At 38.1% G+C, this 23,683-nt stretch overlaps 2 protein-coding genes across 2 annotated transcripts; one reads left to right on the top strand and one right to left on the bottom strand.

Moving 5' to 3' along the window:
* Positions 1 to 5,537: 5,537 nt before the first annotated feature.
* On the top strand, positions 5,538 to 8,936 carry pttg1 (PTTG1 regulator of sister chromatid separation, securin). Its single transcript, XM_046849863.1, has 6 exons — positions 5,538 to 5,639; positions 6,494 to 6,595; positions 6,702 to 6,847; positions 6,935 to 7,010; positions 8,562 to 8,714; positions 8,791 to 8,936. The coding sequence occupies exons 2-6, from the start codon at positions 6,508 to 6,510 to the stop codon at positions 8,871 to 8,873; spliced, it is 546 nt and encodes a 181-aa protein (XP_046705819.1). The 5' UTR covers positions 5,538 to 5,639; positions 6,494 to 6,507; the 3' UTR covers positions 8,874 to 8,936.
* A 1,475-nt stretch (positions 8,937 to 10,411) lies between these two features.
* Positions 10,412 to 21,309, bottom strand: afap1l1a (actin filament associated protein 1-like 1a). Its single transcript, XM_046850436.1, has 19 exons — positions 21,152 to 21,309; positions 18,476 to 18,601; positions 17,469 to 17,552; positions 17,307 to 17,386; positions 16,999 to 17,110; positions 16,695 to 16,787; positions 16,171 to 16,379; positions 15,864 to 16,043; positions 15,551 to 15,652; positions 14,957 to 15,035; positions 14,626 to 14,778; positions 14,220 to 14,437; positions 13,941 to 14,086; positions 13,786 to 13,843; positions 13,285 to 13,375; positions 12,688 to 12,855; positions 10,990 to 11,165; positions 10,786 to 10,911; positions 10,412 to 10,585 (listed from the first exon to the last, which is right to left on the bottom strand). The coding sequence occupies exons 1-19, from the start codon at positions 21,186 to 21,188 to the stop codon at positions 10,556 to 10,558; spliced, it is 2,268 nt and encodes a 755-aa protein (XP_046706392.1). The 5' UTR covers positions 21,189 to 21,309; the 3' UTR covers positions 10,412 to 10,555.
* Between the last annotated feature and the right edge of the window lie 2,374 nt (positions 21,310 to 23,683).

The raw sequence follows: 23,683 nt of genomic DNA, 5'->3' as shown, positions 1-23,683 counted from the left end.
TTATTTGAATCAGACTCAAAAATTATACAACAGTTAATATTGTTTTTTTACATGTAATATTAGTAGAACTTCTGTTATTTCAGCAATTTGTTTTTTAAATATATAATTTTACTAGCAAAAACTGTTGTACTTTGTATTGCACCACTGTTATATAAGGCAAATTGCCATGCTGCCACAACAACACCAAACAGTGTCCACACGCTGCACTGTTATGAGTAAAACAGTATTGGCCTTTTAGTTGTGTTTAGTAAACTCAGATTGAGAACTCCAGGAAGAGATGATGGAAGAGGCAGGCCTTCCAGTTCTTGTGCTCTGTTGTCTGTAAATACTTGCACACGCTCCAGACACATTAAGTGAGGAAGTGTTGAACAACTTTAACTTTGCCATCACCCAATTTCTGCAGCACCACTGCATGCTCTACTTACTTATGCCCACTGAATTACTCATGTTCCTAATGGGATTTTTTTCACCAAAGATCCAAGTACAAGAAACAACAAGTATACGTTTTGAAAACACTACTAAAAACTACATTTTTGTTTCCTAAATATACCATAGTCAAGTCACAAATTCACTCTATTATAAAGCAATAGATAAAGCTATATTTAACATAAAACAGAACTACAACAAAACAGCACTACATCACTCAAACTATGATGAATGTGAAAAACTGAAGACCCAGTTATTGCTATATTTAAATCACCAGCACATTTCATTAAGATATTAACATGTTAAAGTGTAAAGTGATATCTTGCAGAACTTCTGCAATCATTTCTCTTGCTTCCTTATGTTCACAGGCAAAGAACACAAGTCAAACAAAACTGAACAGTACACATTAAAAAATTATAAAAAATGTCAATGATGAAGAAAAACACCACCACCAGTGTTCTTTTAATCCCACAATTAAGGATTGTATTTGTTATATAAACTTCATAGTGAAAGCAAGATTTCTTCTCATGTCTATATCTTAGGGTATCTCAGACATCTCAATGCATAGCATGGCTTTTATAGAATAGTTATAGAAATTAATCATAGGAGACAAAACACACAACACTTTACTGAATTGCCCATTTACAGTATAAAATATTTCATATTTTGACATTAAACAGTCAAAAGCATATGGCTTTAATTAAACTCAATACCCACTACCACTTGTGGACAAATACTCACAAATAGCTAACTAAGAGTTGGCTACAGTAGACATGGACTAAAGTAAATTTTCTTCTGATGGCCTCAATAATAGTTAACAGAGTTACCTCAGTTTAGCTCAAATGCCACTGTGCTAACTGGAGTACAGAGGAGCATTTAAAAATCATAATTGTATAGTCTTTAAGTGTTGACTTAATAATGATTCTTATAATCTGACCCAGACCTATACATTATACTCAAATAATGTACCTGCTGTGCCTCCCTGTGGTTGAAATTGTGAAATGTCATTTCGTTTGTGTGTGTACAGGCATGTGTGTAGTGTATTGTCTTTGTCTAAAACATCCTTTATTTGAAATCCATACACTTCTTATAAGTGATCATTAGCATAGCAAGTTTTTTTTTATCTAGCAAAAGTCACCAGAACAACTTCAGTGCATCGTGGCATAGTGGATCTGTATGGAATTGACACAATCTTTCCTGTATTAATCTATAAAATATATACATAAAAATATGTATGTATATATTAGCAAGTTTAAGTTAAGTTGGTTGAAATTGATGAAACATGATACATACCAAAGAAAAACCCTACATGTTCTAAGCATAAATGAATGAAAGATATGGATTAAACTAAAAGCTGCAACAACCTGTACATTTGGAGTAGTTCAACTGTGTTTACATTTTGAGCAGGATCAAAAGCTGCTAGTGGCCCATAAATTGAAGTGTAAGCGGGCCTAAAGTAAACATTGTGAGGAGAGGGCAGTGGGATTGGGACTGTTAAAATTCACTGGACTGTGACTTCGGCATGTAGACTCTGGAATTTCCATGGCAACAAGTAGCATGCTTTGCATAAATTCAATCAAATTAGCCCATTTAGTTATTGTGTTAGGAGCAGGAACAATGTCTCCAGGGAACAGACTAACTGAGCTGCTCTTTTGTTGTTTTATTTGCTTTTTATATGCCCCCAACCACATCCAAACTGATTTGCAATTCTCATCCCTCCTGTAGAATTAGTTTTAATGCCATTTACAATGCAGGTATCCAGTAACTGCCTGCTGAAGTTTTGAGACACTCCTGTGTGTTTTATTCGTTCCTCTACAAGAAAATATTATTAACAAACAGACACAAAAATCCACAATTTACACCTAATTACACTAATTTGCCCATATATACTGGATGTCCAATGTTTTGCAATATGTAGATAAAATTTCACATTTGTTTAATAACAAACCCAAACTTAAACCCTGTAGTTCCAGCATTTCAGCTGATCAACTGCATTTGGGCTAACTGGATATGATCCATTTTTTTTGTTGCCTACAAAAATTGCTGCAAGAGCTGAAATTTGTGATCATATCAATACTCAAATTCTGGATATAAAACATTTGATAATTACATTTCTATTTATTTCTTATTAAATATCATTCTAATTAAATAGTATTTAACTTCTATTAATTTTATATCTATTAGGTGGTTACGTTAATAAAACATCCAAATGTTTATTTCGCACACACACACACACACACACACACACACACACACACACACACACATGCAAACAAGGGTGTCCAGTTGTAATGTGTCATGGTAGTTGTTTTAGTCTATAAAAACTAAATAAAACGAAGAAGATGCACACTTCTTCTTCTCTCAGCTTCTCCTATTAGGGGTCGCCACAAGCGGTTTATCCGTCTCCATACCCCCCTGTCCTCTACATCTGCCTCTTTTAAACCAACTACCTGCATGTCTTCTCTCACCACATCCATAAACCTCCTCCTTGGCCTTTGAAAAGTCACAATTTGGGACCAACAGCATGAACCCATGGATCCAATCTGCCTTGTGTCAACATTTCATGCTAGTGGCGGTAGTGTAATAGTGTAAGGTTTGTATTCTTGGTATTCTTTTAGGCCGCTTAATACCAATCAATCATAACTTGAATACCATAGCTTGAATATATGAGTGTTATTGCTCCCTGTTTGCATTCTACTGCCATGTTCTAAAGGCTATTTCCAACATGGGCCTTCTCAAAAAATGTACAAACTTTTTGTTCTTTCGGCTGTTCCCATTAAGGGTTATCATCTGTCTCCATACTACTCTGTCCTCCACATCTGCCTCTTTCAAACCAACTACCTGCTTGCCTTTCATATCAACCTCCTCTTTGGCCTTCCTTTTTTCCTTCTTCCTGTTGGCTCCATCCTCAGCATTCTCCTACCGATATACCCCATGTCCCTCCTCTGCACATGTCCAAACTATCTCAATCGCGCATCCCTCACCTTGTCTCCAAAACATCCTATATGCGCTTTCCCTCTAACAAACTCATTTCTAATCCTGTCCATCCTCGTCACTCCCAACAAAAACCTCAACATCTTTAGCTCTGCTACCTCCAGCTCCACTTCCTGTCTTTTACTCAATGCCACTGTCTCTAAACCATACAACATCGCAGGTCTCACCACAGTCCTATAAACTTTCCCTTTCACTCTTGCAGATACTCTTCTATCACAAATCACTCCTGCCACTCTTCTCCACCCACTCCACCCTGCCTGCACTCTTTTCTTCACACTCTCCATTACTTTGCACTGTTAACACCAGGTACCTGAACTCATCCACTTTCTCCACCTCTGCTAACAGGAAAGGTCCAACCTCCAACTTGAACCAGTCTGTCGTTCCTGCTGCACACTGCTGTTACACTGCCCTCATACATGTCCTGCACAACTCTCACATACTTCTTTGTCAGACCAGACCTCCTTATACAATACCAAAAGTCCTCTATTGGAACCCTGTCGTATGCTTTTTCCAAATTCACAAACACACAATGCAACTCCTTCTGAATTTCTCTGTGCTTCTCTATCAACATTCTCCAAGCAAATATTGCGCCCTTAGTGCTTTTTCTCAGCATAAAACCTTACTGTTGCTCACAGATGGTCACCTCTTCTCTTAGCCCGGCTTCCACTACTCTTTCCCATAACTTCATGGTGTGACTGATCAACTTTATTCCCCTGTAGTTACTGCAGGTAACAGCACACTCTTCCATTCCTCAGGCATCCTCTCACCATCCAAAATCTTGTATAAACAATCTGGTTAAAAACTCTACTATCTCTCCTAAACATCTCTATGCTTCATGTCATCTGGTCCAACCGACTTTCCACTCTTTATCCTCTTAATCGCTGCTCTAACTTCCTCAAATCCTTTTCTCCTTTCTCCTCATATGCCTTTTCCTTGGCTTTCGCCACATCTCTCTTTACCTGCTGCCATATCTTCTTGTACTCCTGCCTACTTTTCTCATCTCTATGCTGATCCCAATTCTGTTTTGCCAACTTCTGCAGTAGTTTCCCAATCATCCAGCACCTCTTCAACACCACTGAGCCTCTGTCTGACCTCTTCCCTGAATCTCACACTACAGTCTTCCTCCTTCAGATTTTACCATCTTATTCTTCTTTCAGTCTTCACTCTCCTTCTTTTCTTCTTCACCTCTAAAACCATGCTACAGACCACCGTCTGATGCTGCCTAGCTACACTGTCCCCTGCCAACACCTTACAATCTCCAATTTTCTTCAGGTTGCATCTACTACATAAAACATAGTCCACCTGTGTGCACCTTCCTCCACTCTTATACATCACCCTATGGTCCTCCTTCTTCTTAAAATAAGTATTTACCACTGCTAATTTCCATCCAGCAAAATCTACCACCATCTGCCCTTCCACATTCCTCTCCTTAAAGCCATACCTACCATCACCTCCTCATCACCTCTGTTCCCTTCACCAACATGCCCATTAAAGTCTGCCCCAATCACTAATCTTTCTTTCCTAGGTACACCTTCTACCACTTCATCTAAATCACTTCAGATTCTTTCTTTCTCCTCCATCTCACAAACCACATGTGGAGCATGAGCAACAATGACATTTATAATCACCCCATCAACTTCAAGCAATATCTTCATCACTCTATCAGAAACTCTTCACCTCCACTATATTCTTACTGTACTTTTCCTTCAGAATCACCCCTACACCATTTCTCCATCCACACCATAGTAGACCAGTTTAAACCCCCCTCCAATGTTCCTGGCCTTACTCCCTTTCCACTTGGTCTCCTGAACACACAACATTTGTACCTTTCTCCGCTCCATCATATCAGCTAACTCTCTTCCTTTACTAGTCATAAGAAGAAGATGCACACAAGCCCTAAAAATATTATTATTGTATTTTTTCTAGTTGTCACTATACATTTTTTTGGTGGTCTGTAAAAAAATATTTGACACCTTTAATGTACACTTGGCGTATTTGAAAACACACTGCAACCTGCATTGTCAACCAAAAGACAGACCGTACTGCTAGTACACAATTCTGGACACATGGTGGCAGTGTAGTACTAACAAACATATCTAGCCGCACCACCGAAGAAAGAAAAATTTACACAAGCCAATCAGAGGGCAGGTTGCCTTTTAAAACCGGGAAACTCGAAATCAAAACAAATTAGCAAGAAGTCGCTGCATAACCAGTGTTCGGTAAGTTGGCAGGTCCGGTTGTCACACGTTAAGCAATATTTGTGGAATGAAAATATGAGTTTAATTGGTTGCTTGGAGTGTAAATGAGGATTTAGGTGTGCACAACTTCCCGTAGCTAGTCAATTATCTAGGAGAGTTTACCTATGTCCCCTCATGCTAATGCTAGGTAATAGTCTACATTTTTTAGTTCCTCGAGGTTTTGTGTGCTTTTGTATGTTCGTCATTATCCGAACACCACTGCTTATGTTGTCTACAGATATGCTTTGTCGTCGCACGATGTACAAATACATCCTCTTGTGTCCCTAAATTCAAGAACTCGATGTATGAAAATCCAATGCTCTAAAAATTAGTGGTTTACAGAAGATGCTAAATAGAGTAATAGATTCTTCTGCCGTCAAAAAAAAATTACACCTGATATCCCGTGTCCTACAAATTTGTCATACAGTGTCTCCCTTCAACTATTAGCTGAAGTTTAATCAAGTGTGCTGGAGCAGGAAAAACACTCAAATCTGTTATAAATAGCAGAGATACCCAAACTTTTACTTAAAGGGCCAAAAACGTATTGTATGAAAACATTGGCTGAAAATAAATGTTGCATTATAACAAACATTCTATTAAAAATAAAGTTGGCATGGTTTCACCCATTTGAGTTAATATTTTAAACAGAAACTGTGTAACATTACAATAAGAAACATCCTCCCCCCCCTTTTCCCATATATGACAGACAATATCAGAGTTCACCATGTGCCAGCTTTGGCCTGTGAGCTCTAATTTAGGAATCTCTGGGATTAAAGGCTCCTACAGGATCAGGATTGGGAGCCTAATTGATTAGAACTGTTTGTTTTGTGTGCTAGATTTGTTGGAAGCCATGGATGCTATGGTTTATCTTGATCAAGAAAATGGCACACTTGCTGCTCCGTCCTTAAAAAGTCGCCAGCGGCTTCAGTCTGCTCCTGGTAAGCTGGGGTCTATTTTGCACCAAGTTGATTCAAAGGTTTTGATAAAATGTTGCATTTGGTCAAGCTTATTTCATCGCACACTTGTCTGCATAACTGTTTTTAGAGCGTGTCCTTAAAACTCCACTGAAGACATGGCTCCGAGCTCCTGCGCAGTCTGGCCGCAAAGCTTTGGGAACAGTTAATAAGATTGTAGCCACTCCAGCAACCTCTCATAAAGGGGATGTGCTGAATAAACCGTTTGCAGTGCAGGTTGGTGGTTGAATTTCATTTGCTTGCAATTTTATTAAATCAATATATTGCCCACTTTCATTTTTATTTTATTTTTTATATATATAGCAATGTAAAGTGGCACCACAGCCTGTTGGTGAGGACTACCCAGAGATTGAGAAGTGCTTCCCATATGACCCGAGTGGTAGGTCTCTTTCATTATTTAACTTTTGAACAATCTATGGAAGGCACAAGATTGAATGACCTCAAAGTAACCCTAGTTTTGCTCTCAAAAACTGTTTCTGCATTTTCTTGTTAAATGCAGCTGAACAAAGGTTTTAAATATGGCAATTTTTTCATTTTTGGTCAAAGAAAATATTTTCCAAAAGCTGGCATAGTTGGAATGATCATGGCGTTGTCCTGATCAGGCTGACTCTACATGTGAAGTCATAACAAACCTTTACTAGAAATAGTTTTTCTCCAGAAAATTTAAAAGTACTGAACTGACACACGGTTGGTAAAAGGGATTTATTTTTTTTTTTTTCTTTTCCTCCTTCCTTGTACACCATGGACAAATCAGCGCTTCATGACGTTTTGTAAATTTCTTTTAAAGATGTACTTTTTATGTTCAATTGTGACTTGTAGGAAAGTTTACATATCCCCTACACTATTATGTGGAAAGTACACTACCAGCCAAAAGTTTACACTGTATTCAATGCTATTTCTGTATTTTTGTTTGCAATAATGTGTATACAAATACCAAAGATGTTGAAATTGACGACAAATATGGAATTGTGCATTTAACAAAACTTAACCTGGAATACTTTATTTTTTGATTCTTTAAAGTAGCAATCTTCTGCTTAGACAACACTCTTGGCATTCTGTTGCGGTTCCCAGGTGTTTTTTTGTTTGTGTTGTCCCCTTTTCTTTCTTCTTCCTTCACTCTTTGGTCCAACTCTTTTCAAAGCATCTCAACTGGATTTAGATTGGGTGATTTGTAAAAAACAGGTCATCTGATGCAGCGCTCATTCACTCTTTCTTGGACAAATATTCTCTTATATGATTTGAGGTGTGTTTGGAGTCACTGTTCAACTGGGAAAACAAGCTATGGTCCCATTAAGTGTAAACCAGAAACCAAAATGCTGTGGTAGCCATGCTGGTTAAGTGTTCCCTCAATTTTGACTAAATCAGTGTCTCCAGCAAAACAATCACAACTCCATACTTCACAGTGGGAACCACACATTCAGGAACTGTCTTCACCCTCTCTCAATCTAATAAACCCATCCTCTCCTACTGAGGTAACTCGGAGCCTGTTTAGAGAATGCTAATAAGAGCCTGTTTTATCATAGTGTTTGGTTTTTAAGACTGCATTTGGGGATATTTAAGTCTTTTTCGGATAGGCTAATCATTTTTTTTTTAAAGTAACAATAGACTGTCTTGTCTTTACTTAACTGAAGATGTAGTTAAAGTAAGTCTTGCCAAAATGGTGTGTATCCTTTTCTCTGCACGATGTATACTGACATTAAGAAGGCAAAAATATCTCTAACTCTTTAATTAAGGCACACCTGTGAAATTAACTATTCCAGAGATTCCAAAGATTAAAACTACTGTATACTGTGAAATTTTAAATTCAGGCCAGTGTCTGTAAAGTGTATTTCCTGGTTCACTAAACACTTGTGAATTAAAGATCATGCTATTTCAAAACTACATATCTGCCTGCCAATTTTAATGATGGACTGTCTCTCATGATCTACAGACTTTGAAATATGCTCCGTACCAGAGGAAGTCTGTCTAAGCCGGTTTTCACTGGCTGGTTTGGGAAAACCGCAGTGGCGTCCAAATCCCATTGGAGATGATTTCGATATGATTACACCAGGTTTGCCACTGTCTCCTCTCAAGATGCCTTCAGGTATATATATCTGCTAAAATCCTTTTTTGTATAATTACTATATTTGTAGAGGTATAACACAATTGTCTTAATATAGTGCACTGCAGAGAAGACCTGGAAGCATTCCTAGAAACCCTCAACGAATTGACTGTGGATTTGCCCCCTGAGTGTGATTTATGATTAAATATTGCATCTGTTTGGAATAACTTAATTTCTTAATAAAGGTTTTTACATTTTGCTTCATTTTGTCTCCTTATCTTGTTATATCCCCTGCAGTAAGCATCAGTAGTTTAATTTATATAACTACCACTGAGCCAAGTAGACAACAAACATGCACCAGCTGACTGGCACCAATATACATCTGGTGTGTGTGTTAAACATCAGCATGGGGCACATGGAGTAACTAAAAGCAGTATCATCTCCTCTCAGCATGAAGGAAACTTGAGCTGTTTTCTGCTGATAATGGGATATGATGCACTGGAAACTTTATTTGAAACCTTTCTGCATAACACTTGAGATAATGGTACAAATGCGGTTTACAGTGAAGATTTAATTACTTCCACACTGAGCTGTGTAATAATGATACATGACTGATGCACTGAAAACATCTCTAACATAGACCTGTTCGTTTAGAGGTGTTTATTACAAATAGTCCACCCCATCTCAAAAAATTAAAGTGCAAGTGTTAATCACATTTGAAATTGTAATCTTGGAAACAAAGTGAATCAATGGGGAGAAAAGCTCAGTAAAATTGATATGGCTAATTACAAGAACAGCCCTTGTAATGTGCTGTTAGTGTTGTAGCCCAGATAAAGTATAAACAGTACAATATTAATAGCACCACTTTGTTATGGTTTCCAGGAAGTTTTTACACAAAATAAGTTACAAAAAACTACATGGAAGAAAAACAGCAGTCATCCCATCCTCAAGAGACATGTTCATGTGATTTTTGGGCAGTGCTCATAACTCACATTCTAACAACCTAACTATGCTTTCAATGATTCTTCCACATTTATATCCAATATACTTTGCAACCTTCATACTGATCAGCCACATGTAAACCACCGTTTAGCCAAAACTCTTGCACTAGTCAAGGCATGGACCCACATGACTTCTGAAGGTATTCTTTGATATCTGGAACCTGGATGTGGGACCTTCTATGGATTAAATTGTTCAGTACATCCAACACATGCTTGATCAGATTGAGGTCTGAGGGATTTGGGGGGCCTTTGCATACTCTTTTATAATCCTTAAAACTTTCCAGAACTTTGTCAATTGTTCACTGGTATTTTGTGGTTGGACCACTTTAGGTAGGTACTAACCAATGCATCTGGGGAACACCCCACAAGATCTTTGATGCTCTAACCTCTTTGAGCAATCATAAACTGGTCTTTGTTCAGATCACTAAGATCCTTATGCTTGCCCATTTTCCTGCTTCCAATACATCAACTTCAAGAACTGACTATTCACATGCTGCACAATACATATCACCTCTTATGTGCCATAGTAGCGAGATAATGTTACTCACTTCACCTATCAGTAGATGTAATATTCTGGCTGATCAGTGTTTATAGTCTGTTTAGTGTAATCTGTTACTAAACTGTCCCTGTGATTGTCACCGGCTTTTGCTACATAGTCCAACGTAGTGCCTCGAAACATACGTATTCACTTGTACATGTCACTCATGCTTTTGCCACACTCTCATAGCATGTAACTGATTCCACTGGTGTGATCCTGTATATATTTTCAATTACGCAGAGGTTACAAAGAGTATGGCGCTTAAAGATGTGCAGGTTTACATGTTGAACGTCTTTCAAGTTCTTGTGTTAACTGGAGCACCTCCTCCCCAGTCCAAGACATCTTCAGCACATCCCTTTTTTGGATTCCCATTCCTGAAACAAAAATAATCATAAAGAAATGAGGCAAAATAGCTCTAATAAGCCTGTAGTTTTTCTCTGTGAGAAATTCTGCCAGCATAAGCTTCTACTTATCAATAAGACATTAAAATCTGATTAGCTAGAACCTCCCAGATGAAGTTCATTGCATAAAGATAAATAAAGGGGCACTTGTTCCATTTAGCCCGTCTCTTTACCTTGGCTTTCTGCATAACGTTTCCCTTTGTAGATGCATAGATAGACAGGGGGCGTTTCCGCATTTCAGATGCACAGTTGACTGGAATTATTGAATCATTATATGGTACCTCGGTTTTCTGAGTCTTCTATAAAATGAGAAGTTAGAGCAGTTAAACTTTGTTTAAACTGCAATACCTTGAAAATTAAGTAATGTGTTTTCATACCTTGTTTACTTGTTTAGACTCTGCAGGTGCCCCTAAAGCTCCTCCAGCCAGAGACTTCTTCAGATTCTCTTTAACCTGAGTAAGTTTGAGCTCGAGGTCAACACATTCACTTTCCTTGACCTGGCAGCTCGCCTCCAGCTGGGCAACACTCTCCTCAAGTGCCAACCGCTGTTTATCTGCACCAAACACACTATTATTGTACCACATCCTACTGACAAATAAAGCATCAACAGTAAAGCGAAATATGCATATACTGACACTTTTCTGATTCACTCAATTTAGTAACACAAACTAAAATAATAAATTAAACTTACGGCCATAATTTTTGCATAAAACTTGAGACTAAAATGAGACTGAGTTAAACACAACCCCAATTCCAAAAAAAAGATGGGACACTGTAAAATGTAAATAAAAACAATGTAATTATTTGCAAATCTCAAATTCATATCACATGTTGAAACAGAGAATATATATGCCATTTTAAGGAAAAGAAATAAGGTAATTCTTAATCTTAATGGCTGCAACAGGTCTCAAAATCATTAGGACAGGGCCAAGTTTTCACACTGTGTAGCATCACGTCTTCTCTCCATATACACCTGGGAACTGAGGCGACCAGTTGCTGAGGTTTTGTGAGAGGAATGTTGTTTTATGATGCAAAGTTCAGACATGTAAGACTCTTCTACTACAAACTCATGCTATTGTAATAGATGCAGTATGCAGGTAGCTTTGTCTTGTATAAAAATGCAAGGCCTTCCCTGGAAAAGACACTTTCTGGATAGAATCATTTGTTGCTCCAAAACCTGTATATACTATTCAGTATTGATGGAGCCTTTCCAAATGTGCAAACTGCTAATTCCACAGGCACTAATGTACTCCCAAACCATAAAAAATGTGGCTTTTTAAATTGAGCACTGATAAGCCTGATCCCTCTCCTCTTTAGCCTGGAGAATGTGGTGTCCATTACAGAATCATGACTGTTTTAAATGACGGCCTGAAGATCACGGGCATACAGTGCACTTTTTCGCCCTTGTCCATTGTGCACAGAGATAACTCCAGATTCTTTGAAACTTTGGATGGTATTATGTACTGTAAATTATTAGATATTAAACTGTTTTGCAATTTTATGTTGAGGAACATTATTCTGAAATTGTTCCACTATTTGTATACATGGTCTTTCACAGATCGGTGAAGCTCTGCCCATCTTTACTCCTGAGAGACACTATTTATACCCAACCATCTTACTGACCTGTTGTCCATTAACCTAATATTTCTCTATGTTCTATTGTGAGTCAAATATGGTTTTATGAGATTTGCAATCTTTGCATTCTGTTTTTATTGACATTTTACACAGTTCCAACCTTTTGTGGAATTGCGGTTGTATGTGGATATAAAGCCCTGTGTCATCTGCTGTTGTCCACAACAGCCTTTCATAGATTTATTGTTTTGCATGTATAATTTGGGACTGTAGGCTATGGCCAGTAGATGGAACTACAGACAAATTTCTCATAGAATATGCTTAGAAAAAACTGTGTTTATTAAACAGACTGTTGAAACTGTTTCTGTCCATACTTTTTTTTTTCAGGTATCCAGAGCCAACTTTTCTTTTGCTTTTATAACCTACTAAATAATTTCACTATAATGGGTGATGTGTACATGTACAGTACGACAGTGAGAATTGTGCCTCAAATTATTTCTCACCTGTTGCCATCTTCATTCTCTCCTTGGCTCCTCGTTTTTCCTTACGCAGTAACACCAGTGCATTCCTTATATTGTCTTTCTCTCTCTCCAGCTCCTCTTTCTCCCTCAGGTACCGGCGCGCATCCTCTTCGGCCCGTGTTTTCCCATACCTTCCATACTGATTTGCGTCTGTAAGGTAAAAGGCCATATGTCAGGTTGCAGAGAACTGTGGGAGCACTGGCAATACTTTTAACACCCTCAACAAGGCCACTGCAAAGGCACAGGGTAGAGAGAGCTATATATCAAACTCAAATGCCTTAGAAAGCTCGGGTTGCATCATTTGCCTGGCCCATGCTGGTGAGGCCTTTGAAGTGACAGTGTGGGAACTCTCTGACTGCCCTGAAAACTGGTGAGAACAAGAAGCTTTAAAGTATGCTTGTTAAAATTCCCTAGGTGTTAAGGTTTCTTTGACCTCTATTACACCCTTTAGGTTATCACCCCTTATTGTCCATGAGGGTGAATAAAAACCTCCAGGGACTTACAACAGTACTTTTATAACATAGAACATTACATAATATTGAACAGCAGAGCAATACATAGATAGTTGGTGGGACTCACTAGAGCTGTGACGCTTAATGGTGATCTGAGGCTTGGCCATACTTCTGTCACTACTAGCAGACCGGCGCTTTAGCAAATACCCATTTTCAGCCTCTCATTCTCCTGCTGTGTAACAAAACAGAAAAAGATTGTAAATGAGTATAATTGTAACTGTTCCCAAAAGTGGTACTTTATAATTAATATTATAAATTAATAAGGGGCTGTTAGTGCTAAATGGGTCCAACAGCCACCACATGCATACAACAAGTACCCATAATATACCTGTTCTGGCCTTATTTTCCAATTAATCTGTTCAGGCATTCATATCATAAATAATGTGGATGCCTGAGCTGACCCCAGGCAGGTACAGAAAAGAACATGCTTCAGAGGGAATCCTCAGTCTAATAGGATCATGCTCAATTTTAGAGCTACCTGACAGGATAGCTAATACATAACATTTAAGATGGAAATATAAACCCTGTTTTCTGAATATGTATTTGATTGCAGATGCTTTTTACAAACCTGGGTTTCCTCATAAGGCACATCATCATAAGTCCTTGATTCTGAGGAGGTGACCCATCTGAACAGAAATAAAAACATTTACCACTCGGTGACTGATTCAAACACTTTTGCACTGATTCAATTCTATAAACGTATTTCTTTTTTTGATCACTCACAGAAAGGAGAAACGAGCAGCTGTACGAATATTGGCGATGGTCTCCACATCCACATAGTCATAGTGCAAGCACTCTGGATCCGCAGAAGAACCAGTTTCTGCCAATAAAACTCCAAGCCAGCGGCCCATTTCTTCAGAGCAGCTTGCCTGACACAAATAATAAATGACTGAGAACTTAACCTTAGATCTGACCTTGAAACGAACTGTAAAACTATACAGTTTTATTAATTCCTAGACTGAAAATGATTTAAAATTCATTAAAATCTAAATCCTTCTGTACCTCTAACACTGCCACCTCCGTGCCACCTCTTAGTATTCTGAGAGCAAAAGGGTGCTTGGGACCAAGACCTGGCACCACATCACAGCCTCGTAGGACAATGGAGGTGTGTGGACATCGCCATCCATCTTTTTTTTTTTCCTGGTGAAGGTGGAGTGAGCCACATCTTACACGACACCACTGCTCCTTCCAGCACTGGTTCACCAAAACATTTAGATAGCCTGCCAAATATACAAACATAAGCCCAGTTAGTTCAGTTGGTACCAAAAATAAGATAGGATGGTTGGTAGAATTAATCTCAAGGTCACGGGTTTGGCACACAAGAATATACATAGTTATCAAAAATGTGTACGCTTCAATGGTAACTTAAGGTAGTGCAGCAGTAGTGAAACAGAAATAACAATCTCACCACAACGAGGGTCCTCATGAAGTGACTGTATTCGTGAATCTCCAGGTAAAGGTGGCTTCTTTTTTGAAAAGCTAATCATCCTAGTAATCTTTCGCCCTGCTGCTCTGCTCATTGTGCCTTTTAATTCTGACAGAGGAACCCACTTTTGCTTACCTAAATAAAAACATACAGTAATGTTATGAAAGAGAAAGAAATGTAGGGTGTACACATCTGACTCAACCACGCAAATGAAAACCATTTTGCGCTTTACTAAAAGCTTTTGATCTAAATTATTTAAAAGTTTTAAAATGTAAACATTTTAATGATAAGCTTTAGAAAGAAGGCAACTTGCCATTCTCCCGGCTGTCACGGCTGCATTCACCACTTGGCAAGCTGTCGGAATCTGATGCATGTTTCTCACCAGACAATCTCTAAAAGACAAAAAAGTCTTTTCAACCATATCCTACTTAAACTATACTCATCAGGAACAAGCATAAGCAATCTCAAAGGTTTCATTTTAATGTGTCTTGAAAAAATGTAGAGACAAACAAAACAATGCAAGGTTTAAAGTCATGAGTCAGCTGCAGTATTTCTTACTTGGGATTACATGTAAGCATAAATAATAGAAACATGCATATATACAGCAAAAAGCAGTGACAATTTAGTGTTCTAAGCGGTCAGCCTTCTAGTCAATGTCATTTTGCACACATACACACAACTTCACACATTCTCATAGTCTAGAGTACAGGTTAAAATATTGCATATAAGTTGTAATAGTATAAAAAAATATTTTCTATAAGCAAGATAAATTAGTAAGGTGGCTTCAGTTGCAAACCTTCTTTGTTCTTTCAGTGTGGATATTAGCCAGGACTGTGGAATAATTGGTGTATACATTGTATACACCAAAAGCCACATCAAAGCATATTGAAGTACATTAGATTCCTACCTTGTCCAAGTCTTTTTCTGGCTCTTTCTCTCTTTTTCTGGGGATCATGGGTGATGTTGAGATGTCTAATGGATTGCCCAGACTATTTACTTCACGCACCACCTGCAACCCCACACAGAGGAGCAGCATATCAGCAACAGATTTTACTACACAGGAAGTGTTTCCACCAAAGGAACTCGTTTTTGTGCAACATTATTTCTGGCCTGCACTCAGCAGACTAAGCTGTATGTGTATTTGTAACAGATGGTTAAGCACATTTTTCTTTTATGGTATGAAAAGTCCTTTTTAATGTGAAAGAGAAAACCATGTTTACTTGGAGCCATTTGTCTGCCTGTTCTTTGCTCTGTACAGCGAACACCAGAGCCTCTCCACCTGGCAGAGAGAAGCGAAGCTCGTGCTTTTTCTTCCGCCCATCCTTAGGCACATATATGACATTGCACAGATTAAGCAGAAGATCAATGTAGGGAGACTGGTCTTTGGAGCTTTTGTAGCACTAGAAAAAGAAAACAGCAATGTAACAGGAATGACAAATTATCTTTCAGTATTAATGTTAGCTAAAACACATTGTTTTTATATAAAAGGATGGAAAACATTACAGATCAAAACTCAACACGGCTCACCTGAAGTCTGTTCTCACGGATGACTGTGAGTTGTTTGGCCCACTGACCAAATCGCTTCTTTTTCAGCAGGAAGGCACAGATACGGCAATCCTTCACTGGGGCCATTGAATTCTCCTCTGAAGGCCACTTGTGGGTTAAACGCTGACCCCTTTCATCCTCTTCCTCATCATATGATTCATAGGAGCTGCTCAGAGGATCCGAATCATTATCTATAGATCAAAAATGTATAATCAGAACATAGACTAGTACAGTATTGATTAAAACATATGACAAACTTGAATATAGATGTAATCTTATAGGAACACATGCCTAGAGTGGTAGGATGGTTTGATATAAGGTTTGGAGGGAACATAATGCACAAGAATATTGCATTCTCTTTAGTTCACATGTCCGGCCCTGGCAGAATGTTGTAAATATAACCATACAAGACAAAGTAAAAATAAATATCCTAATGTCATTCTGTGTTCTCTTTGGTAATATATATTTTTACTGAGAGCAAGAAGCATATAATAATCTACAATTACATGAATTTTTGCGCCGCCGGTTCATGCTGACATTTGGACAGTCCGTGTCTTCATAGTATCCATCCTCAATCGAGTTAGGAGGACTGGAGCTACCTAGAGGTCAGAAGACATGGGTTGTAAAAGTTGGCCAACCAAAATGGCCATGAAATTGTTACTGTGCACATGTACTAGTTCATGAATATAATCAGAAAAAGCTACCTAGACCTACCAGTAGTTTATGCATACTTGAAGAAAACAATATTACTTAAACCAACTTAAAAAATGTTTATTTTAATTAAGCAATATGTTTAAAAGAGAAACTTACTGCGGCTGGTTATGTATTCTGGCACAGTGCCAGGGCTGAGTGGCACAGCCTCCTCATAGTATTCCTCTGGAGGTGGTGTGGTGGGGAGTGGAGGTGCTGAATCTGGTATCATCTAATCAAAGAACAAGGGGCAAAAAATATTCTGCCATAAGGTGTGGGCCCAAACTACTCAGTCAAACACTTTCATAAACCTTTGTGTAGTTACAAATGCTATGATGAACATGTTGTTAAAGGAATTGTGTGAGCAGAAAATTTGAATCATTGCATGCAAATGCTGAAGTGAATTAAATGAGAAGGTAGCATCTTACAAGTTTCGATGGTGACTTTGTTTGAATTGAGTCTTTCTTCTGTTCTTCTACTTTAACTTTCAGCTCACTGAGGTTGCAGTCTGTGAAGCCAAGACATTTTTGGTGCATAATAATGGCATTACCAGGGAATACTTATTGAAACTCAAAGCTAGTGTTATTTACCAAAGTTATCAAAAAGGGCTTCCACAAAGCTTGTGCCATTTCTGCAGACAGAGGTGTTCATGTACATGTATTCTGGTCCAGTGACTAAAAAAGAAATAGAAAGGGAATGTAAGATAACCACAGGAGAATATAGGAACATTTTCAGATAATTAACAGCCTTTTAACAGGTCACCATTTCTATCAATGTCGCAGTAAGTATGTAAAATAAAGAACAAGCTGGTTTAATGTAAACAAATGTAGATGCTTTTACAGTTTTCATTTTCAATCTTTCATCATTTATTTGTACATTGCAAAATATTTTGGCAAGTAAACAATCTACAATAAACCAATTTGAAGCAAGTGCCGAAAATTGGGGCACCACAGAATTATCCATGAACAGGACTCATTCTTTACATGCTAGAAATGGATGAGTAGCTATGGATTGACTAGAAAGAAACACTTTCCCATATAAATCTCTTCAAACAATGTGGTTAAATGTGTCATGGTCTGTTTTGGTCTGATGAGGCCAAAATAAAACATTCTGGGCATAATTCTGAAGGATATGTTTGGTGAAAACAAGACAGATTATCACCCAAAGATCACCACACTCCTAAGAAATATAGTGATGATGGTAACATTAGGATAAATTAGAATAAATCCAGGGCATTTTTGTCTGGAAATATACACTTAAAATTCCTGATTAAGATTTTACACAAAAAAAAAAGCAACAGCAAAATGTTCTTAAATTCTTAAAGCAAGCTTATCGGTGCATGCAGTTTATTGTTTCTTCTAATTTTTCCTAAATAATAATAATATTAAACAGTTAACAGGGGCATGTCTAGATATAAACTCAAATTTCTTTTTATATACTACCTTTATAATAAGCTCATAATATATATATATATATATATATATATATATATATATATATATATATATATATATATTTTACACACACATTCTTGAAAAAGATCTGCTATATTTATTGTAAGATCTACTATATTGATCTTATTTTCAGCAATAACTACCTGAGGGCTTTAGCTGTTTGAGGAGGTTCCTAACAGCACATTTCTTCTCCTCGGTAGCAGAACTCAAGGTCTCATGGTCTAGCAGCTTGAGCAACACATTCAGTTCAGTCACCAAGTGTTCCATTGCTATGGAAAAAAAAACGTTCATGGTCAGACAGACAATACAATTGTCTATGCATGTCATGGGTTAATCAGTATTTTCAGTAAATTGCATTTTAATAACCACAGTGCAGGTAAAACAGCAGTCTTTCAGACATCATTGACCTTGATTTTATATGCTATTTAAATGCTTGAGGCTGTCTAGTTTTTATGGGGTTCCTGTGCTGGAGTAAGTGAAATCAAAATTCATAGTTTATTGTTAACTCTATATTCCAAAAAGCATCTCTAGTGAGGTCAGTGAACAATTATGCACATTTTTTGGCTCCTAAAGTAAAATATTTTGACCTTGGAACCTCTCACTAGGGCTCCAGAGCTCTGATCAAGATCTCCTGCTAGTAAGAAAAATCCTTCCCCACAAGGAGACATGATATCTAACCCAAGAAAATCAAACTCTTCCAGAAACCATCACACAGGTTGCATTGGGAGGATGGTGAACTCTCCGTTTTCCTCCACCTTGCCACTGTCATTCAGTGATACATCATCTTGTTTGCAGGAATGTTCTCAGCAGGCACAATTCGGCCCAAGTTAGATTCTATTTAAAATTAAAGAAAATGTCTTGGCAAACAGATTCAGATACCCCTGAAATGCTGGAACAAACACCCCTAAGAGCAAAATCCTCTGGAAAGAAATTGTTTGGTGTTGGGAGATTCTCAAAAGTGTGTGTGAAGAAAGATTTCACATGGCAAACACCTCTGGCCTCAGTGGATATTAACTTTTAATCAAAAGGGTGGCCATAACACTTGCCTTAGATTAAAAAAAAATGGGAAGAATCCTGGAAAAGGACCTTCAGGCAGCTGCACACTGAATAAGCATCGCTCCCAAATCTTTTATCTCAATCAAAAGTTAAAAGTGCTTATATATATGATGACAGGAGTTAGAAAAATGCTTCAATTTTACATGGTGCTAAAATTTATCTGCCAAGCAGCACTCTGCTGCGAACAATGTGGCCACCAAATGTTTCTAAAAAGAAGTCCAGAACATAAGTTCTCTCAAGTCAAAAGTGAGCTGACATCAGCTTTCTCCATGGGGAAGGTGAAAAGTTTACAAACCAAACATAACATATTTTGTTGTATCTGCACCCACATGCTCTAGACTAATCTATTTGGAAAAAAATAAGGACATCAAAACTATAGCAAAATGCTTAGTGGGTTTTTCAGTAGAGTTTACAAGAGTGAGTAAAATGCCTTTGTTTATTTTTGCCTCACCCAGTGCAAAACACCGCTCTTCCTGCCATCAGCCCCATCAGATGCCTTCAGGGTACTCTCCCAGTACTGTGTATGTTATGTGAACATGTGTATTTCAACGTTTAAACCTCCCAATTCACACTTGTTGACACAAGGCCCCTGAATTCACAAAAAGAAGCTTAGGTTGACTACCCTCAAGATGACCTCTTCCAGGAGATATGGCTGAGCAGCAGCTTAATGTCCCAACTAGGAGTAGGTTAAAATGTAAGTATTTCTTTTGAAATGCCCCAAAAAGCTGAAATTTGGGGCTATGCTTTTCGAGAATGGTGACATTCAGATTACAGTGGTACAAAGATGCCAGGACATGGATTTAAGACACTGGATTTAGATAATCTGAATTGACATAGGATCAAAGATCTTCATAAGATAAAAACAAAACAAAACAAAAAAAACACACTCCTTTGGGGCTAGTTTCAACTAGCTTAAAGCAACACCAAAGGAGTGGAGCATACTTGATTCCCACAGCTAAACTTCTCAGCGGAGAAGATCAAACATATAGAGCTCCACTATATCTTCAGTTACACCTGTGGAGGGTCACTTCCCAAGCCAAGCAAAACACGGGCCTTCTTGCCCTCTCTCCTCCCAAAAACTGCACATGTGGTCTTCTCTGATAATATACCACATCAAAAGCACTGTACTGTGAACACAGAAACTGACATCGGTGCTTCAAATCAAGTCCAGACAATCTGAAAGGTTTACTGATAGTATAGGAGTTTGTTGTTTTCTTTCATACACTCCAAAATATTTTCCATCGGTCAGTAAGACCTGAGAGACATATCACAGGCTGATTATCCATCTGTCTTCTTAATCACATTCTCACTTTTCAATCACAACAAACTTTTGCGAGATAAACTAAAAAAGCTTTATTGAGAAATTTGACTTTAGGACTGCCGATTGTGTTTCAGGAAGAAAACACAAACCTGCTTCTCCTGCAAGTGAACTAGTGCTTTAGTACAATAGCTGAAAAACTTGCCGTGTTCAAGATCTTTTACATGACAAAAGCAGAGGCAGCTAAATTGAAGCAGCAATTCACTTGCTAGTGAGAACCACAGAGAACAACCCAAGTATGCGGTTAACACCTCAGTGGGACATTTTTTCGTTTGCAAGGTTTAAACATGCATGAATAGGACTATCTTAGCGTGGGTTGCCTCAAGCTTTTACAAGTAGTCGAAACTGCTTTATAAAGATTTATCAAGTTTAATGCAAGAAACTGACATGCAGTACATCAATCAGAAGAGAGGAAAATTAAATTCGATAATAACAAAACACATACCATTCACATTTGCTGTAGTGGCAGCCAGACCCACCATCTTCTATTAAACTGAAGAAAGTCACTCAATCATCCACAAAGGTACTGTAAATCACTTGTAGACAAAAGAACTGTAATCTGCAGTATGTTCAGACAGTAAAATGACTCAGTGTAGGTGTGTTGCCATCACCTCTTCTTCTAGTTCCTCCCACTCCCTCTGATGCAAAGATGGCTAACAGGGGAATTTACCCTCCCTTTCTGCTCTGATGTATCATCGGGGAGGTGTGTGTGTGTGTGTGTGTGTGTGTGTGTGTGTGTGTGTGTGTGTGTTAAGCCCCCCACCCGTCTGCAATCCTAATGGATCCAGGACCTAGGACATGTCTTGTGTAAACACACACCTCCCCCTAAGACTAAATAAGAGTTTTGTGCTCTGCCTGATCAGCTTTCATTTACACCTTTACTCTCTCCTGTTTCACATCCTATTTAGAATGCTACTAGATTCCTGAACCATTGGGGATAGTCCATGCCACAACACACACTTGATATAATGTTAGGTAATACACAAAGGAGTCATTCTTTTGCCATGCTCAGGTGAACAGAGGGTAGAATGTCAATTCATTGTGTTTTCTTTCTTGGAATGGAGCCGAATGACACACATGCATGAGCCACTCCAACCCAAAGATATAACCTGAAGACTACCGAGCAGGAATCGACATGTCAAATATTTCACCGCACACTCATGCATGTGGCTCACCATATGTACACACTAGCATGCACACACTCAGATAAGCTCCTTGTATCAGTGACTCCATCTCTTTACCTTTGAAAGCATAGCACCAGACACTTTTCCAGCTCTTTAAACAGTTAAACACTCCTGACAACATGTTCAGATCTGTCTTGTTGAAGCTACAAACGAGACACTGTTAGATGATGCCAGTTTAAGTCGAGCACAGCAGATAACTACAGTACCACTCCAGAGCAATTATATCAATGAACAAAATAGTTATACACGGTTTAATTTATTTGCCAGGCAGATTTCGCATGTGGGGCCCTTAAAGTTAACAGAGATGAAATAGAATCACCAAACCAAAAGCTTAAACCAAAAGCACCGAGTCATTTTTTAAGAAAGACAAAAATGTCTTTGTTGAAAGTTAGTCCATTATGCCAGTCACACACCCTTGCTCAAAATAATACAATTCTTAGATGTTTCTTAAAACTTTAATTAAACAACTGTCAACTGCTACAATTCGTGCACCACCATTATCATGCCGGAGCATACAGGTTGACTAAACTCTACACATTATCCCTGCTGAAATTCACTGAACAGCATTACGTGAATAGACAATTTTGGCCCATAATCATAAGTGTCACATTGAAAGTATAAGGCCTGCTGAAATTAAATCACTAAAACAATTTGGCCCATGATATGAAACGACAGCTGCAGTCCATCCATATTAAATAGCACAAAAATGAAAGTTCAAAGCTCTAAGACTGAGTGTTGGGTTTCTCCACATAATCCCCCATAGCTTTCCCTCATAGTGCATTAGATTTGTGAGATGACACCTTGTTTTACTGCTCCAAAGTCAATACTGAGAGAAATCCCTCCAACATAAACGGGATCACTCATCAAATATGGAAATGCTTTGCCACGACAGATGTTTTGGCTGTTGCATAATATTTGCTTTACCCCCTAATCTAATGTGTGCCTCCATATGATGGACATAGAGTAGTCATAACAGTCATTCAATTTCTTATTATGTGACGTTCAGAAAACTACAAGAATGCTTAGTCACGTTTTACAATCATGATCAAGAACATCTCTGTGACTCATCCCAGGTAGCAAATAGAGCAACAGTGTTGTTTTCAGATGGGACTGATATCATGGCCAGACAGGCTAGATTGATTCATAGCATTTTGTTGTGAATAGTTACTTTGAAAGTAACTCCAACATAATAATCCTCTCCTAACTGTACAATGCAAAAGACCTCCTCCTGAATTCATACCATATTCTGGTTGACAACATCTACAAGTTCCAGGTGACTGAGAAGCCAAACCCATGACATCACACAATGATTCCCAAAGAGAAATAAAAAAAAATAAAAGTTATTATTTAGATATTTTAACAAAACATGGGAAAACCTCTCAAGCGAAGAAATGTTATTCATAGGGCTCTAAGGGTTTTGTTATATTTTCCCAATATTGTAATGTTTTTCTTTTGTTTTGCTTTGTGAGGTTGAATAAATTATAGGCCACATAACAATATTATCAGTTTGTGAATATTGATTAAAGAAGCATCAAACTTGTACTCTGCTTACCCTCTACCTCTCAAAATACACATAGGTAGATGTAGGTGTGAATGAGTAACACCTAACACTTAGGACAATTTGGCATTTATATAACTGAGCAGTTAAGGTCTGCTTGGCAGTGCTGGGATTTAAAGTCAACACTCAGATCAATATTCCAATGTCTACCTTTACCCCAATAACCTAAATTGCTTGTAGGTGTGTTTAAATATTAACCACCAGGGTGTTTCTCCTTCATGTGTGAAGTTGAAGT

The sequence above is a fragment of the Silurus meridionalis genome, chromosome 5, assembly GCF_014805685.1.
Source record: "Silurus meridionalis isolate SWU-2019-XX chromosome 5, ASM1480568v1, whole genome shotgun sequence".
NCBI classification, from domain to species: domain Eukaryota; kingdom Metazoa; phylum Chordata; class Actinopteri; order Siluriformes; family Siluridae; genus Silurus; species Silurus meridionalis.
Note: the sequence above shows the minus strand (reverse complement) of the source record. Positions and strands in the feature narration are given on the sequence as shown.

What these genes read in the sequence shown, in the direction of transcription:
- pttg1 (XM_046849863.1), top strand. Translation starts at nt 6,508, where the DNA reads ATGGATGCTATGGTTTATCTTGATCAAGAAAATGGCACACTTGCTGCT. An exon ending in ATAAACCGTTTGCAGTGCAG is followed by an intron (nt 6,848 to 6,934) that starts GTTGGTGGTTGA and finishes TTATATATATAG; the next exon opens with CAATGTAAAGTGGCACCACA. An exon ending in TCCTCTCAAGATGCCTTCAG is followed by an intron (nt 8,715 to 8,790) that starts GTATATATATCT and finishes GTCTTAATATAG; the next exon opens with TGCACTGCAGAGAAGACCTG.
- afap1l1a (XM_046850436.1), bottom strand. Translation starts at nt 21,188, where the DNA reads ATGGTGGGTCTGGCTGCCACTACAGCAAATGTGAATG. An exon ending in TCCGTGAGAACAGACTTCAG is followed by an intron (nt 16,044 to 16,170) that starts GTGAGCCGTGTT and finishes TTCTTTTTCTAG; the next exon opens with TGCTACAAAAGCTCCAAAGA. An exon ending in AGGCAGACAAATGGCTCCAA is followed by an intron (nt 15,653 to 15,863) that starts GTAAACATGGTT and finishes GTGGGGTTGCAG; the next exon opens with GTGGTGCGTGAAGTAAATAG.